This window comes from Lycium barbarum, chromosome 6, assembly GCF_019175385.1.
Source record: "Lycium barbarum isolate Lr01 chromosome 6, ASM1917538v2, whole genome shotgun sequence".
NCBI lineage: Eukaryota > Viridiplantae > Streptophyta > Magnoliopsida > Solanales > Solanaceae > Lycium > Lycium barbarum.
Genome location: NC_083342.1, coordinates 14,755,417 through 14,773,571, shown reverse-complemented (window position 1 = coordinate 14,773,571; position 18,155 = coordinate 14,755,417). Strand labels below are relative to the sequence as shown.

The 18,155-nt window shown below is 37.3% G+C and overlaps 2 protein-coding genes across 5 annotated transcripts; one reads left to right on the top strand and one right to left on the bottom strand.

Annotated features, from left to right (window-relative positions):
- The first annotated feature begins 276 nt into the window (after positions 1 to 276).
- On the top strand, positions 277 to 9,069 carry LOC132600836 (kinesin-like protein KIN-5D). 2 transcript variants are annotated; one of them, XM_060314247.1, is made up of 23 exons: positions 277 to 434; positions 1,707 to 1,942; positions 2,770 to 2,899; positions 3,467 to 3,622; positions 3,698 to 4,174; positions 4,429 to 4,526; positions 4,609 to 4,765; positions 4,861 to 4,930; positions 5,032 to 5,108; positions 5,203 to 5,256; positions 5,368 to 5,448; positions 5,535 to 5,646; positions 5,910 to 5,996; positions 6,098 to 6,273; positions 6,572 to 6,733; positions 6,807 to 6,914; positions 7,025 to 7,183; positions 7,276 to 7,359; positions 7,678 to 7,883; positions 7,994 to 8,095; positions 8,181 to 8,290; positions 8,362 to 8,513; positions 8,602 to 9,069. In XM_060314247.1, exons 2-23 carry the CDS (start codon positions 1,770 to 1,772, stop codon positions 8,815 to 8,817), a joined length of 3,147 nt encoding a protein of 1,048 aa, XP_060170230.1. In that variant the 5' UTR covers positions 277 to 434; positions 1,707 to 1,769; the 3' UTR covers positions 8,818 to 9,069. The 2 variants fall into 2 exon arrangements, with proteins under 2 accessions (XP_060170230.1, XP_060170231.1); XM_060314248.1 differs by having other exon boundaries at positions 293 to 434; positions 1,758 to 1,942.
- Positions 9,070 to 11,304: 2,235 nt separating this feature from the next.
- On the bottom strand, positions 11,305 to 17,601 carry LOC132600835 (uncharacterized). 3 transcript variants are annotated; one of them, XM_060314244.1, is made up of 4 exons: positions 17,256 to 17,601; positions 12,517 to 16,832; positions 11,735 to 11,962; positions 11,305 to 11,643 (listed from the first exon to the last, which is right to left on the bottom strand). In XM_060314244.1, exon 2 carries the CDS (start codon positions 16,592 to 16,594, stop codon positions 12,548 to 12,550), a length of 4,047 nt encoding a protein of 1,348 aa, XP_060170227.1. In that variant the 5' UTR covers positions 16,595 to 16,832; positions 17,256 to 17,601; the 3' UTR covers positions 11,305 to 11,643; positions 11,735 to 11,962; positions 12,517 to 12,547. The 3 variants fall into 3 exon arrangements, with proteins under 3 accessions (XP_060170227.1, XP_060170229.1, XP_060170228.1); XM_060314246.1 differs by having other exon boundaries at positions 11,735 to 11,957; XM_060314245.1 differs by having other exon boundaries at positions 12,517 to 16,665.
- Between the last annotated feature and the right edge of the window lie 554 nt (positions 17,602 to 18,155).

Here is an 18,155-nt window from a genome sequence, read left to right as displayed (position 1 = left end):
CAAGTTCAAGAAACGGGCTAGATCATTTTTTGTGATAAATTTCACTTCTACTCATAAAATTTCAAATATTTCCTAGTAAAATATATGTTCAAATACAATTTCAAGTTTCAAAAATCACAACTTTAAAAATTTAAGTTTTCAAATTTTAACTTCATAATAATCTATGACGAGCTTAATTTAAGACCATTTAATTTTATTTTATTTTATTAAACTCCGTGTCAAATCAAAATCAGATAAATAAATTAAAATAGAGCAAATATTTTTAAATTTTAACCTAAAAAATTCAGCAAATTAATAAGATTGCCAGTCTTCCATCTTCTCCGTTCACTACACACACACTCTACGTTTCTACTGACTTTCTCTCTCTAGAACATTCTTCATTGCTGAAATTGTCCAACCTCTCAACTGGCCGGCAACTACTTCACTCACAATAAGTATATAAACTTCCTGCATTATGCCGTTGTACTTATCTGTGATTAAATAGATTCTACTTATCCTTTTCATTTTTTTTTATTTTGTTTTTGCATCGGTAAGTAAATATTTGTGATTTTACTCTCTAAAATCTTGAGAAAATCCACATTTTACTTCTCCTCGATCCTCATTAAGCGATTTCAACTGACATAGATTTCTAATTTTTTTTTTTTTTTTTGCTTATACGTATCTGTGTATGCATAGATTCTACTTATCCTTTTTTTTTTTTTTGTATTTTAACTTAATTTATTTCTGCTTGAATTTTTTCGCATCGGTAAGTCGTTTTCAAGTAAACAGTGAATTTTAAAATCTCGAGAAAATCCACATTTTACTTCTCCTTCATTATCTTTCATCGATTTTCACTGATTTAAAGGTTTCTAGTAATATATTTATGTTGTTTGTTCTGGTATATGCATTTGACGTTTAGATTTATTTATTGATTTGTGTTACTATGTGATTTTTCTGCTCAGATTTGTATTTTGAACTGAGTTTGACTAAGAGAATAATAAGGTTGTGAGATTTGAAGTATATAAACTTGCTGCATTATTCTTGTGATTGCATAGGTTCTACTTATCCTTTAATTTAATTTATTTTTGCTTGATTTTTTTTGCATAGGTAAGTCAGTTTCGAGTAAACAGTGAATTCTAAAATCTCGAGAAGATCCGCATTTTATTTCTCCTTCATCGATTTCCACTGAAATATAGGTTTCTAAGATATAATTGTTGCTATATTTGATTTTGAGATATATTTATTTTGTTTGTGTTATGTGATTTTTTCTGCTCAGATTTGAATTTGAACTGAGTTGCCTAAGAGAATAAGGTTGTGAGATTTGAAGTATAGTTAAGGAATGGATTCTACTTATCCTTTTTTGTATTTTAATTTATTTTTGCTTGAGACTTTCGAATCGGTAAGTCGTTTTCTAGTAAATATTGAGTTTCCGTTGCAGTTTTACTATCTAAAATCTCAAGAAAATCCACATTTTAAGTAGAATCCAAATATATATATATATATATATATATATATATTTATATATTTGCGATATGTAATTTTTCTGCTCCAAACCCCACTTGTGGGATTACACTGGGTATGTTGTTGTTGTTTTTGTATGTACTTTTCTTTGAATTTGAGCCGAGCTGACTATGAAGTTTCTAAGATATATTTGTTGCTTGTTCTGGTATATATATTTGATTTTTAGATATATCTATTTATTTGTGATATGTGATTTTTCTGCTCAGATTGGAATTTGAACTGAGTTGACTAAGAGAATAAAGTTGTGAGATTTGAAGGATAGTTAAGGAATGGAGTCATCGCAATCGCAACAACAGAGAAGAGGCGGCGGCTTAGTTTCGATGTCGCCATCACATACGCCGCGGTCAAGTGATAAGGTGGTGAGAGATCTTCGATCGGGAGAAGGGAATGGCAAGCATGATAAAGAAAAAGGCGTTAATGTACAAGTTATTTTGCGTTGCAGGTGAGTAAAATGAATGTACTTTAGCTAGCGTTTGACCATAGATTTTTGAAGTTGGAACTTGAAAATTTAAGTAGGCGAAAATCAAATATTTTTCACTTTATTTGGAATTTTGAAGTTGGAGTTGAAGATGGAGTTGTGTTTTGTTATAGTTAATGCAAAGAATATTTGGTTGTTTGAATGTACCGAAAGTGAAAACAAAGTTTTAGGTGTTTTTCAACTTCAAGCTGTATTTTGAATTTTCATGGCCAAACGTTGATTTCCAAAAGAAGTGAAATAATTTTCCGGAAAAAAGTGAAAAATTCTCATGGCCAAACGGGCAAGTTTTGAAGTTGATTTTGGAACTTGAAGTTGTGTTTGAACATGCATTTTACTTGAAAAAAAATTGAAGTTTTGCAAGTGGAAGTGAAATTTCTTGGAAAAACTGGTCTGAGCACTTGAAAATATTTTGAAGATAACTTTTCAAAATCTGATCCAAAATCTATGGCCAAACGCTAGCTTAGTTGAAACTTGAAAAATTAAATTTTTGGACCTTGAAATTGTGTTTGGACATGCATTTTACTTGGAAAAAATTTAACGTTTTGTGAAGAAGTGAAATTTCACCCAAAAACTGGTCTGGGCCAGTTTTTTGGAACTTGATTTTTTTTTTTTTTGAAGATAAATATTCAAAAACTTATCAAAGTTCTTGAACAAACAATGCTTTCAATTGTTTTTTGTAAATATATGTCCAAAATCTATAGCCAAACGGGAGCTAAGAGTTGGTTATGTTTATTATTTACTGATTTCAATTGACAGTAGTTGATAGAATTGTTATGTTGTGAAATATGCAGGCCGTTGAGTGAGGATGAGATAAGATTGCATACACCAGTTGTGATTAACTGTAATGAGGGTAGAAGAGAAGTTTCTGCTATTCAAAACATAGCTAATAAGCAGATTGACCGAACATTTGCCTTTGATAAGGTTTGATAATTTACAGCTGATTTATCGTTTATCTGTTCACTTCAGAGAACAGATTTACAGAAAATAATGTAGACTATACCAAAAGAAAGGATTTGAAGAAATTAAGTGGTTCTGCATAAACCAGGAGGTCACGGGTTCAAGCCGTGGAAACAGCCTCTTGCAGAAATGCAGGGTAAAGTTGTGTACAATAGACCCTTGTGGTCCGGCCCTTCCCTGGATCCCCCGCATATAGGGAGCTTAGTGCACCGGGCTGCCCTTTTTTTTTGCATAAATTTGGACATATTCCTAATTTCCTATAGTTTTCCTTTGATTCTTCCATAGATAAAGTGCCATTGTTCGTAATTCACACAAGATTGCTTTTCGCTAAAAATGAATTTGTCAATTACACTTTTGTCTAATGTTTTTTCAAACAAAAATCTCCTTTTCGTTATTAATCAATCACGCCTTTGGTATTTCTTGAATGTCACTACACTTTTTATAATAAAATCTGTAATTTCTTATTTATTATTCGTGCTTTTCGTATTTCTCACGAAGACCCTAACTTTATGTTGGATAATTCTGTCTCAGGTGTTTGGTCCAACATCCAAACAGAAGGACTTGTATGATTCTGCAATATGGCCAATTGTTTTTGAAGTTCTAGAGGGATATAACTGCACCATTTTTGCTTATGGGCAGACAGGAACAGGGAAAACTTATACAATGGAGGGAGGGGGAAGAAAGAAGGTTGGTGGTTGATACAAATGTGTTTGTTTCTACTAGTTGTTTCTTTGTACTAATTGTTAAAGTTTCCCCGTGTAGAATGGGGAATTTCCAAGTGATGCAGGTGTTATCCCCCGAGCTGTTAAGCAAATTTTTGAGATATTGGAAGCTCAAAATGCTGAATATAACATGAAAGTAACACATTTGGAGCTTTATAATGAGGAGATCACAGATCTTTTAGCTCCTGAGGAATGCACAAAGTATGTAGATGATAAATCCAAAAAACCAATAGCTCTGATGGAAGATGGTAAGGGCGGAGTTTTGGTTAGAGGCTTGGAAGAGGAGATTGTGTCCACTGCAAATGAAATCTATAAGATCCTGGAGAAAGGTTCAGCTAAGAGGCGTACAGCAGAGACTCTTCTTAACAAGCAGAGCAGTCGTTCTCACTCTATTTTCTCTATCACAATTCACATCAAGGAATGCACTCCAGAAGGGGAAGAGATGATCAAATGTGGCAAACTGAACCTTGTAGACCTTGCTGGTTCTGAGAACATATCACGTTCTGGTGCAAGAGAGGTGAGATGTAAATATATCCGACTGCCAAGCCATTGCATTTGGCAGTATTCTTAATGCATGTAAAAGTAGTTTAAAGAAACAATGGCATGCCCACATGCTGTTTTAGCAAGGTCACAAATTTATCTTTTATTCATGATAGCTTAATCTCTAGACATTCTGCTTTTTAAGATCTCTGTATTTTCTGTCCTTTTTCTCTCGTTCAGTTGCGTTCTTCTCTACTACAGTATAATAAACTAAATTCTCTTTTGCTGCAGGGAAGAGCGAGGGAAGCTGGAGAAATCAACAAGAGTTTGCTTACACTTGGTCGTGTTATAAATGCTTTAGTTGAGCACTCTGGTCATATCCCATACAGGTCTTCTTCAATCCAGTCATATGTTATTATAAAATGCTTCTACTTCTTACATATCCTGAGAAAGTATTGCTTTGTATGGCAGGGATAGCAAATTGACAAGATTGTTGAGGGATTCTCTTGGAGGGAAAACAAAGACATGCATTATTGCGACAATATCACCATCAATTCACTGTCTGGAAGAGACACTGAGCACTTTGGATTATGCTCATCGTGCCAAAAATATAAAGAACAAACCAGAGGTCAGATTTCTGGACATGTCTTGCCTAAAGAATGTCTCTTTACCTATCATCTCTGATTTAATTATCCTTCAGCTTTTCTTCTGTTGTTATTTCAGATTAACCAGAAGATGATGAAATCGGCAGTAATGAAAGATTTGTACTCCGAGATTGACCGGCTGAAGCAAGGTCTATATTGCTCTCTTCCTCCCTTTCGATATATAAATCCATATCTGCATTGACAAATTATGTAATAACATATTTCGTGTTTCCTATTTTAATGCCGACAGAGGTGTATGCTGCAAGAGAGAAGAATGGAATTTATATACCAAGAGACCGATATCTTCAAGAAGAAGCAGAGAAGAAGGTTCAGTACTGTTTTCAGGATCCCAAGATTGGTTGCAGTCACTTGACATATGTGTTTAATACTCCTATGGTAACTTGTCTTTCTCCTCTCTCAGGCAATGTCTGAAAAGATAGAAAGGATGGAACTTGACTTCGAATCCAGGGACAAGGTGCGCAAGAGATGAAAAAATTTGGAGCATCTTTGTTTCTAGTTAAAATTGATAAACTTTGTCATAAACTGATAAATCTTAACTCATTACCATGTTGCTTTCTGCAAACAGCAATTTATGGAACTTAAGGAACTGTACAATTCTCAGCAATTGTTGTCAGCAGAATTGGGTGACAAACTTGAGAAGACAGAGGTTAATGGAATTCTTAACTCAACTAATTCCAGATCTTTATTGTCGGACTCTTTCTCATGGAATTTACTATACTTTGTGTCTTTCAGAAAAATCTTCAGGAAACTCAGCATACATTGGCTGATCTGGAAGAGAAACACAGGCAGGCAATTGCCACTATAAAAGAAAAGGAGTTTCTGATATCTAACCTTCTAAAATCTGGTAAGCTTCATCCTCTGTGCTGGGCGAAAGGAGATTTTTTTTGGCTAGTCAATTGCCTTCAGGGGGAGCGTATCTATGCCGCATACCTATTATTTTAACATTTTCTACAAAGTAAAATTGGGATGTGTATAATACATTTTTCTTAAGCATTAGCAAATTTAGATGCAGCCATAATCATTAGGCAGTGAATGTGAGGATTTATTTAAAATAATCTCACTTTTAGAGTTGTGCATGATATCTGGAACTATATGTTCCTCAAACAGAAAAATCACTGGTTGAGCAAGCATTTGAACTTCGAGCTGAACTGGAAAATGCTGCATCAGACGTATCAAACTTGTTTGCCAAGATTGGTATGTATAAAGTCGGCTAACTCAAATACACGATGAATTTTCTTGCTAAGAAAACAATGTTGCATCAAACTCCTGCATACTGATAATGGATGAGATTTCAGAGCGCAAAGACAAAATAGAAGATGGAAACAGAGTTCTTATCCAAAAATTCCAATCCCAATTGACTCAACAGCTTGAAGTCCTGCATAAGACCGTTGCTTCTTCAACCACACAACAAGAACAACAACTCAAAGGCATGGAGGAAGACATGCAGTCCTTTGTTTGTACAAAGACTGAGGTATTCTTGACTCAGATTAAAAATTAGCCTTTAGAGTGACACTCTCTACATGACATACTAGAAAAATTGCATTGATGATGCTAAAGCCAAAAGGAAGCAGGAATATGTAGTTTTCAGATATTATTTGTTGCAGTATATACTAAAACAAATTTAATTAAGGGAGCGTAATAATTATTTGAACCTGCTCTTTCGACACAAATAAATTACATGCTTAATAGCTGCAGTGCATCAATTGTGTTTGGTTCTGATGGAAATTGTTCTCTTATTAAACAATACTGCTTTCTGGTCTGCTTTTCAGGCAGTGGAGGAGCTTCGAGGCCATCTAGAGAACTTGAAAACCATGTTTGGTTCTGGTATCAAAGCCTTAGATGGTTTGGCTGGGGAACTTGATGGCAATGCTCAGTCAACCTTTGATCGTTTAAATTGTGAAGTCTCTAAACATTCTTTTTCTTTGGGAGAGGTGTGTATCTTTTGTGTTGCCTTAAGAAATTCTGAGAGGAACTTTTTTTCTCATCTCCTTTTTCCTCATGTAGCTTTTTAAGGAGATTGCCTCTGAGGCTGATACGTTGGTTAATGATCTTCAAAACAGTTTGCACGATCAGGAGGACAAACTAATTGCATTTGCACAACAACAACGTGAGGTATCATTAGTTAACTATTTGTGAAGCACGTGTATTCTTCATTGCTAGTTATTTGGATCTTTCTTTTTCCTTCTCGAGTTATAGCTTATAAATTTTGGATGCCTTTATAGGCACACTGCGGGAGTATCACAATGTCAAGGTCCATTTCTCAGATTACCGGGAACTTCTTTAAGACTTTAGATACGCATGTGTCCCAGTTGAGTGAAATAGTGGAAGAAGCACAGACGGTCAGCGACCAGAAATTCTCTGAACTAGAAAAGAAGTTTGAGGTCAGTGATTTCATCCACCATCATATGTCTATTTATTAATCAATATCAATATGCATTTTTAACCTCATGTTATATGGATCTCTCAATTTTAGGAGTGTGCTGCCAATGAGGAAAGGCAAATCTTGGAGAAAGTGGCAGAATTGCTAGCTGGATCAAATGCTAGGAAGAAAAAGCTGGTAGGTCATCTAGTAATAATAAAGATGTGCATCACAATTTTTGGTGTGGCTAAGATTGCACAATTCTAAACCTGAGAAAAATGATGACAAGAATATCAACATGAGAAGTCTTGTAGGTGTTGTAGACAGATTAGGACTCCCTTTTCACTTGTGTAGTTTTATGCTTGCTTATTGCTGTAGTCAATGCTCATCAGTAAATAATTGACTTATTACATTTTCAAGCAGAAAATCCTGGATCCGGAATCACAGTCATTGAGCGACTTTGATCTACTTTAGATTGCGAAAGCTAATTGAATTTTGAATGGCTATCTGCTATAGGTTCAAACCGCTATTGATGACCTTAGAGAAAGTGCCTCCAACAGAACCAACAGACTGAAACAAGAGATGTCAACCATGCAAGATTCAACTTCTTCAGTTAAAGTCGAATGGACCGATTACATGGAAAAGGCTGAATCACGCTATCTTGAAGATACTGCTGCTGTGGAAAATGGGAAGAAAGAGATGGAGGAGGTGCTACAGAATTGGTATGTAACAGCATCTATTCCGCAATATCTTCGAACTAACATGGTTCTTTGCTGTCTCTAAGTATATTTATCATCCTTTCTGTGTTAACTTGGAAATATGCAATATGCAGTGTGCAAAAGGCTAAATTGGGGGCAGAGCAATGGACAAATGCTCAACAGTCTTTATTAAACCTAGAGGAGAGAAATGTTGCTTTTGTTGATGAAATCGTTAGGTCAGTTGGTCCACTGACTGTTCAAGTGTTCAGTTTCATAGTTGTTATATTTTACTTAGACTGTGACTCTCGACGTTTTCCGCAGGGGAGGAATGGATGCAAATCAAGCATTGCGTGTGAGATTTTCATCTGGCGTGTCATCTACTCTTGAAGACACTAATGCTGCTAGCAAACACCTACTCTCATCTATTGACCGTAAGCTATCAAGAGTTGCACATTAAGAGATTAACTTTATGTCCTCCAATTAATATGATTAACATGTGCAGATTCTTTACAACTCGACCGTGATGCTTGTGCAAACCTTGATTCTACTATTGTTCCTTGTTGTGGAGAGCTGCGAGAACTAAACAGTGGACACTACCACAAGGTTGTTGAAATTACAGAATACACTGGAAAAAGTCTTTCACAAGAATACATGGTAAGGGCATTGCCTCAAAATTTATGTTCAGTTTCTTAAAAAGGACTATGCTCTACGTCTATTTCAAAATTGCTTTTATTAATACTAGGTTGATGAACCATCGTGCTCGACGCCGAGAAAGAGACCGTTTAATCTTCCAAGTGTTGAATCTATTGAAGAACTAAAAACTTCCTCTTTCGAGGAGTTGTTGAATTCGTTTTGGGACGGAAAATCCTCAAAGCTAGCAAATGGAGATGTACAGCATAATATAGAGGTAGCTTCTTCTTTACGAGATTCCATAGTTCCCGTCACTGCTGTAAATTAGAAGAGTCCAGACTGCAGCCAATGATATATGGCAATTAAGGAGAGTTGTACATAATATATATGTCTTGAATATCCATCTTCTCACCTATACGTAGCGGATAAGTTATCCTTATTCTTTTTATTAAATTTGGTAGTTGTTGGGAAGAGTTTCATTTGTTTGAAATTCTTGTAGTTTCCGAGACTGATGGAAATATGTAATGTTTGTGTGCTGAACATGCAATATAGTTTGAAGTGTCTGTGGATGCGACGGTGATAGAGTTTGTAAATTTTGTTTGTAACTTATAGTAAACGATACATGTAGGGGGTGTTCATGGTCCGGTTTGACTTGGGTTTTGGTTAAAACCAAACCAAACCAATTAAGTTGGTTTTTCTTAATATTCAAATTAAACCAAACAATTATAATATAAATTCTATCGGTTTTGGTTTTGTCGGTTTTATTGATTTGGTTCGATTTTTGCGATTTTTTGGATTTTAAGAATGTATTAATACAAAGAACCTTTGAATCAAACGGTAACTAAATACGGCTCTGACCGTGATCTATTCAAATCTAAGAATATTTTTAATTAATTCATTAACTTTATTTAGGTATAGGCCTATGGCTATAGGTATAGGAATTACAGAAACATAACATCTACTTTTCATAATCTTAGTTATTTCTCTACATATAGCCTTTTGATATTACGCAGTCCCTTCGGAATTTTGTTATCTAGACTCATCGTGTTTATGAAGCATTGAGAAGAAAGCACATAAGTTAAAATTGAAAATGATAAACAGAAAGACAAAGTCATCAACCAAATCTTTTTAAATTCCAATTGTCATTTTCTTCCCTTAATTTGTTACGAATAAAATGCTAGCTTATTAGTAGTAATTCAAATGGCGTATAAATGAGGGAATTGTAAAACCGAATAAGGGGACAATTCTTTTTCACCTTCAGCACAATTCTTTTTATTTTACCTTAAACTTAAATGGGCTATACTTTTCTTTCTAATTATTTGAATTTGTATTGGACTTGGAATGAGCCAAAATTTTGAAGAAGATATATTTTAAATATGTATGTATCTATCGTTTTGGTTCGGGTTTTTTCAGTTTAACACCAAACCAAACCAAATGTTATTGATTTTTTAAAATTTAAAACCAAACCAAATCAAATCAAACCAAGCCGGGTTTTAGTTTATTAAGTCGGTTTGACTCGATTTACCGGTTCGGATCGATTTTTCGGTCTCATTTGAACACTCTTAGATACATGTACACTGAAATCCCTTTTGACTCTTTAACACACGACCTGGTAAGTTTGATTAGACGTCTGAGCAAATTACGATTAGACAAATTATAAATCCTGAATGCTACAACCGAACGGGAACAGTGAGATCAATACTGTGCTGTGTATTTGTTTTCTTTAAAATAAGTTCTATAGGAGTTTTTGAAGAATGGAATACTGCTACTCTATATTTTTGTTCTTCACCCTGTCTTATAGTTTTCCTCGTTCATCCTCAGTGGGGCACGGGGACGACCAGGGGCGAAAGATGTTAAAAACAAGACAAAATGTCTAAATATATGACTCTAATTCTATGGAGTTGACTTGTCTTAAATGATGTGCAAATCAGATTATGTACTGTATTTGCATAGTTGTTTGCATCTCTAATCAAGCAGACTCAGAATTGCCGACAGTAAAGAAGCTAAAGCTTCATGATAAATCTCAAGGAGCCACTATTTATGAAGAAATAATCAAATCAGATTATGTACTGTATTTGCATAGTTGTTTGCATCTCTAATCAAGCAGACTCAGAACTGCCGACAGTAAAGAAGCTAAAGCTTCATGACAAATCTCAAGGAGCCACTATTTATGAAGAAATAATCTTTTCAATCATTTGTTCTCGTAGATATGGTATCCACCTCTCTTTGTATTTATAATAACAACACACCGAGTGTAGTCCCACAAGTGGGATCCGGGCAAGATAGAATGTATACAGTTTCAGATAGACCCTCGACTGTCTCTTTGGTTCAACGGTAAAGGTATGACAACGCGAAATGTGGGTAGGCATGTCAATTTGTTTGCCACCAAACCTTCCATTACCTTTGGAATTCATGAAATGGTACCCTGAAATATTCCCAGTGATTTGAGGAAAGTTTGACTATTAAGTAGTCTATTTAGAGCCCGTTTGGCTTAAGCTTTATAAGTTGCTGAAAACAGCTTATAAACTGTTTTTAGCTTTTTTGAGTGTTTGGCTGGCCAGCTTATAAGCTATTTTGTGCTTAAAATAAGCCCAAAAAAATAAGTTGGCTCGTTTGGCTTAGCTTAAAAAAAGCAGCTTATAAGCTAAAAAGCCAAAAAAAATAAGTTGAGCTACCCCAACTTTTTTTTTTTTTCTTATAAGCTGCTTTTTTGAAGCCCATCCAAACAGGCTCTTAGCTATGAAAGGAAATGCCCCCGCCTTCCGGAGCCAAACCCAGACACACCAAAAAAGCAAACAACAAAGAAAAATCTGAGTAAATTCAAAGAATGGCATTTGCATTATTTGATCATTTCATGCCTCGAAGATAGTTGTTGTATGAACATCATGTCATAAACTTAACGAGAGTACACAACTGTTGTAAGTGAGAAAAACGTGGATTTAACTATGAATGAGTGCAATTAAAAGGAACATGGGCATTCGGCAAAATCTTGATCAAGAGCAAAGATCACAAGACCTACTTATCTTTATTTATCTCATCTAAACTAGATATATGTACATACAAGAAGAGGGGCATGGACTCTGCTGCTTCTCAATTCAGAACACTGATTGCTTCTGCATTCTGGTATCGTATGAATATGCCACGTAAATACACACTGGAAAAAAAAACAAATGAAAAAGGTAAAGAGAAGAAGACACAAGGCATTACTAGATAAAATTAGTTGGGCAACAGCAAGCAATTATCACCTGCAGTCTACATATTAGAGGCTCCCCATTTTTCCCTGTTTTAACTAGAATGAATCTATATTTGAGCCGCCATTGCCAAAATACACCCTTAGCAACTAGCGTGGCCAAAAAAACTGAACTGTTGAAGTGGATAAATTTCAATGAGCACAATCGGACAGTATTTTCTGTTAGAGCTATCTGATGATCGGAAATTCCTGGCTCTTCAGGGAGATAATATATAAGGCTTTTCTGCAGCAAAGACCAAATGATAAGGAGAAGGTAAGCAGTACAATTTCAACGATGGAATACAATTTATAACTTTCTGGCCTAAATGGAGTGCCCTGTCGGTTCAATACTTCTCAAGACAGAAACAGAAAGAGAAAAACATGACGAGACCAGGTCTAGTTGCTAGTGTAAGCTAGATCCTCAAGTCCCAAAAAATATGTTGAGCTTTTTGTATATTGCACTGAAAACCGGAAGACCTTGTGCTTCAACCAAAAAGATTAAACTGAAATTACCATCAAAGTTCTCAGGGCCACTATTTTATCTATATTGCAGCAATATCATGCTGCGTTAAAAAAATTCCCACATAAGAAATGTAAACTGACAGACTTCCAAATCAGACAATTACAAGTCAATGTACAGTCAACTAAACCAATCAAAAAACTAAAAGTTTAGATAAGCGGCATAACATAATGAACAATAAATACTAGTTTACAGTTTCAGAATGGATTGGAGGAAGAAAAGGAAGATGAATGAATTGTAAAAACAAACAGGTACAAAATGTGAATGGATAAAAGTACCTGGAAGCTTCTGACAGAGCTCTTCCCACATTCAAGCTGGTGGTTCTCCACCACATGTTTCATCATCAAAATTATCAGTAGAGTTCTGTTGACATAACAACTTATTTCCTTCTCCAGGAGTTGAGCAAAGAGTATCCCAATCCATCAGGGAAGAGCCACACTGCATAGCACCTTGTTCTGCCACATGGCTGCTCTTAATATTGTCCTCTACATGATCCTTACCATCCTCACAAGTAAGGTCTGTTCGATCCTCATCCACATTTGACGGCTCAACATTGAGATCTGAGCTCAAATCAAAACCATTTTGTTCCCCTGTCCCATGATAAGCGACGGTTATTGCTCCTCCTTGATCAGCTGGTTCGGGAGCTTCTTTCTTTTGCCTCTTCCATTTCTTTGTAGATGAAGTACCGTCATCCTCAAAATCTTCTTCTTCTCTATCTCTATGCAAGTAAACCCAGAGCTTCTTCTCGTTATCAAACTGTACACAAGGATCACGTTCATAATGCAAACGGTCCAATGCACCACTAACAACTTGATTGACTTGAGCATCAGATACCTCTTCCACAATATACTGTGAGTCTCTGATTAAAGTACAAACATCTGCTCTAGTCCCTGTACTGCCAGGCAACCTAGCAGCCGCATCTCGCACAAGACAGAGAATCGTTACATGGGCAGGGCGATCCTTTTTAAGCATGAAGTGATCACGGGCTTTTGAAGTTGGCTTGCCACCACACCTTCTCAGAGGAGCAACTATTGATTTTTTCCCATCAATAGCAGTGTAGGAGAAGGCCCTGTCAGGAATTGAATACCTAAGGAATTCCTCTTTGCGGAAATACTCTCTGACTTCTTCCGAACTTGGGCTAATGGTACTCAGACTCTTTTGAGCTCGCAAGTCTCTGAACCTTTCCTTCTCATCTAGATTATATTGCATCAACGACAACGGAGGGTCAGGTAGACTTCCTATTTGCCGTAGCGTCTCCTGACCATTTTTCAACCAATTGGCAAACGAATCAACTAACTTGACAAGCATTTTGTGAGGAAGACCCCATGCTTCTGGAGATGTGACTTCCTCAACAGGCTCGTGATCAGATGAATCAGGGCTCACTGGACCAATCCAGGACCAACTTTTGGTGGGTTTTTCATAGACTACAAGTGGCTTCCACCCTTTTGCACCAAGGGGAGCTGTTTTGGAAGAAAATATTTTGAGTACTCCTCTGACCAAATCATGGAGAGGTTCTTGAGTCTCAAGAATACAGGGATCTCCCGGGTTTGATCTCACGCGGTTAACAATTTCCTGCACACTGAGAGAGGGCACCTTTGCTTGAGTGGAAGGAAGTGAATTATCACCAACCAACTCTGCAGGTGGTGCAACTCCACCATGCTCCTCCTTTTTTCCAGTATTTGTATCTACAGCCTCTTCTGGAAGCGAAGTAATCATTGCCATACGAACTGCTGTAAGAAGATGAACGACGGAGAACGAGAAGCCGGTATGAACTGTAGGAGTAATCAAAGTGAATGGCTTTTTTTGAGTTCGGATTTCCACATCTACTATATCTTCTTCTATCATTTCTGTAGTTGGAGATATGGGAAGTCCCATTAAAGAAGGCCATGGTTCATCCTCCAGCTTCATTTTACCCCGTTTCATTGAGGAATCATCTTGTCGTTGCTGGGTATCAGAATAGAGATGATCAGTATCATCTAGCTCATCCACGTACTGAACATCAGCTTTAACTTTCCGCTTCTTCATAACCGAGTTGCAACCTGTTAAATGCATATCAGATTTTTCCTCATGATCAAAAGCACGCGTGTCAAGCATCTGACCTTTCTTTGCGAACTTGGTAGAAACTCCATTTCTTTTAGCAGGTAACTGTGCCCGCAATGAGTCATCCTCCTGAAACTTGTGATCTTGCCTATAGTTTGCAGGCAGGATATCACGGCTAACTTTTCCTTTATGTTTCTTCTCTCTGGTGGATGCCATGTGGTACCTTTCAGTATGGTCCCCCTGCAAAGGACCATTTTTGGCTAGCTTGTAGATTGGTTGCTCATCATCATTGTCATTGTTGTTGTCGAACTGGCCTAGACCAGAGAAATGATTTCTAACCAAATTTCTAGTGGAGAAACTATTCAAATGACCAAGATCATGCATCTTACCCATTGGTTCTGCTCCCAAGCCATGACTTCCGGTTCTCTTTGAGTGGAAAAGTTCATTGGAGTCACTCATCATCCTAGAAGAATGAAATGAACCATCACGAGCCGGCATACTGTACTTATCCTTTTGACCAAATTTAGCCTTTTTAGTATCCAATGCAGACATCAAGTTCGTGGAACCACTGGGATATGCCCACTTGCTCCTCATCAATGGATTATTATCCTCATCCTCATCATTTTCTGATGATTCAGATTCAGTTTCTTCGGTCTTTGCAAATACCCTTCTACCTCTGGTCCTTGACCCATCTTGTCCTCCATTCTGCATTTTCGCCCTGACTTTATCAGGGAAGGCTTTTCCCCTATAGTCTGTCTGAAACAACTTATCATTGAACTTGCGATCTGGATATTCTTGGTCCATCTTCCACTTTTTGCCTTTTACATTCAAGTTACCAAACTTATGTGATGGGTTGGTAAAATAGGTATCCTCTTGTGCTTTACTTGGCCAAAACGGTTCACTTCCGCTCGCTAGTTCCATTCCACTTGCCTTCAACGACATTTTAGGAATCCGGATTTTTCCATAATTCATCTGATCTTCAGAGGAAAACTGCGGGAGACCATCAGCATACCTGTCTTTTTTCCCAAAATCATATGGGGTCCTGGCATTGCTGGGCTTTGCAGTCAAGACCTTAATATCTGACAGCTGATTGACAGCATTGTTCCTTCCGGAGGCATAAAGATCATTCTTCAACGGCACAGGCACACCCATGAAAACATCACCAGATTCTTCCACTCGAAGCCTTTCATGCTTCTTCCCCAATTTGACAGCCCCTGCCCGTGAATAGTTTCTATCCCTCTGCACATCCACTTCGTACATCCCATCTTCCTCATCATCGCCATTCAACATATCCCTCATTGGGACAGCCATCCCAGAATCATAGCTCATTCCTTTACTACGACGAAAAGGAGGCAATGCAGAATCATAGGGCCCTGATTTAAGTTCCATTCCTTTAGTGGCAGAACCCTTTGCTCCACCTACCTTGAACGTCCCTTTTTGGTTCTGCTTTTTGTATCTGGTAGATTCAGAAGCCATTTGTCTAAGAGATGATGAATCCAAGGCTGACCCTAGCCTGTATCCAGAATAACAGCCTATATTCTCCCCAAGATTTCTATCTTTTGTTCTTTTGCCCCACAAAGTATCACTGAACTCCTCTCTCTCGGATCCATCACTTTCCAGTTCTTCCATCTTCTCATACATTAAAATCTTCTCATTCTTCTTAATGTTCAACACTTGAAGCTTCTCCTCAATGCTATACCCTGGACAACTGAGCCAAGCATCTCTTATCTGACAAAGATTACTGACAATTGCATTCTGATGGTTTCTAAGGCGGTGATAATGCTGTCGCTTCTGAAAGAAAATCAATCCTTGGCGGTAAAGTGCCACTCTTGGCTCACATAACCCACCCTTCAACAAGTTAAACAGCTTATCAAGAGGACTTCCAAAATGCATATTAGTACCCGCGAGGAGGTCTTTCAACGTTCTCATAAATGTTTCTTGGTCCATATCAGGAAGGTACTGAGCAAGATTAAACCTTTCTTCCTCAGACAACAACTCATTCCAAACATCCAACGACAACACATCACCCAACCCCGAAAGATCATACAATTCAAAGGGAATGCTACATGTTTGATCCCCAATTTGACAAAATTCCTCCTTAGATTCCCCCAACTCCAACAAATCAAAGTCATCAGAACCCGCCCCCGAGTCACAATCATCATCATCATCATCCTCGTCATTAGATTCAACTTCACCTCCGTTTCGTTTCTGAAACTCTTCGTCCTCACTCGACATAGTGGTGTCCCTACTATTACGAGGAGAAAACTCGGAATCAAATCGTGATGCTGCCTTAAAGCTGCTCTTTTCGATCACCATTCAACATAAAAACAACCCCTTAACGAAAAACAGACCGCACCAGCACCACACTTCCAATCCAAATCAAAACCCTAGAAAAATCAATCAAACATACAAAAATTCAGAAAACTCGGAATCAAATCATGATGCTGCCTTAAAGCTGCTCTTTTCGATCACCATTCAACATAAAAACAATCCCCAAAACGAAACAAACCACACTCCCTCAGCAGCACTACCCTTCAAATCCAAATTCAAAACCCTAGAAAATCAATCAAACATGCAGAATTAAGAAAAATCTCAATACCCATTAAACAAAACTTCAAGATTTTAACAACCCATGTTATAAAACACAAAAATAAACACACCCATCTACAAATATACAATATAAAAATATGAACTTGCGATCAGGATATTGTTGCAAAATTCAGAAAACTACCAAATACCCATACAACAAAACTTCAAGATTTTAAAAACCCATGTCTTAAAACACAAAAAATAAACATACCCATATACAATAAAATATGTGTACAGAAGGAAAAAAAAAATAGAACTTGCGATCAGGATATTCTTGCAAAATTCAAATACCCATTAAACAACACTTCAATAAATTCAAAACCCATGTCTTAAAACACAAAAATAAACATACCCATATAAAAATAGAGATTGAATTAGAAAAATTTACCTTGAGACGGAAATAGAAAGGAAAATAGGAGGCGAAACTCAATATTCTTATGAGGTTATAATGTGTGTGGGGAAAGAGAAAGGAAACCCTAAAAGAGAAGCAGGAGAGGGGGCGGTTATTATATTGTGTTACGCGGGTGTATGGTTAGAACTACAGTGGAATTATTATTATTAGTACTATACAAATACAAAGGAGAAAGAAAAGGGGAAAAGGAAGAAGAAGAAGGAGGAGAAGATGACGTGGAAGGTGGCATTGCCGTTGGATTGAGAAGTGAAAAGACAAAAAAGGACAAGTGAGGTTGAAGAAGATAGTAGAGAGAGAGAGAGAGTGTGTGATGTGTCAGGTTGAAGAAGAAGGGCGGTGAGTTTAGTCACTGAGTTAGGAACAAGGGTGACTAGGAAAGACCCTCACCCCCGTTTGGATAGTGGTTTCCCGTGGTTCATTAATGTATGATTTTCTATGAAATCATGTTTGTTTCATTGTTCTTAAAATTATGTGATATAGTATTGTAAATTCGTGGTTCATTCCATGGTTATATAACCATGAAAAGTCCCAAATTTTGTAAGCATGGATTTGGTGATTTTTCCGTGGTTACATATTTCATTTTTTCATTATACCCCACCTCACCCCACCCTAACACTAACCCCCACCCCATCCCTGCCCCACCCTCCACCATCCATCCCACCCCATCCCTGCCCCTCCCTCCACCATGCATCCCATACCACCTCCACCCTATCACTCACTCCCACCTCACCCCACTCCCGCCCTACCACCCACTCCCACCCCCAACTACCCCACTCCTCTACCATCCACCACAACCACCGCCCACTACCCCTCATTACCGCCCAACCCTACCCCATAACAACTCACCCCCACCCTACCACCCACTCCCCCCACCCT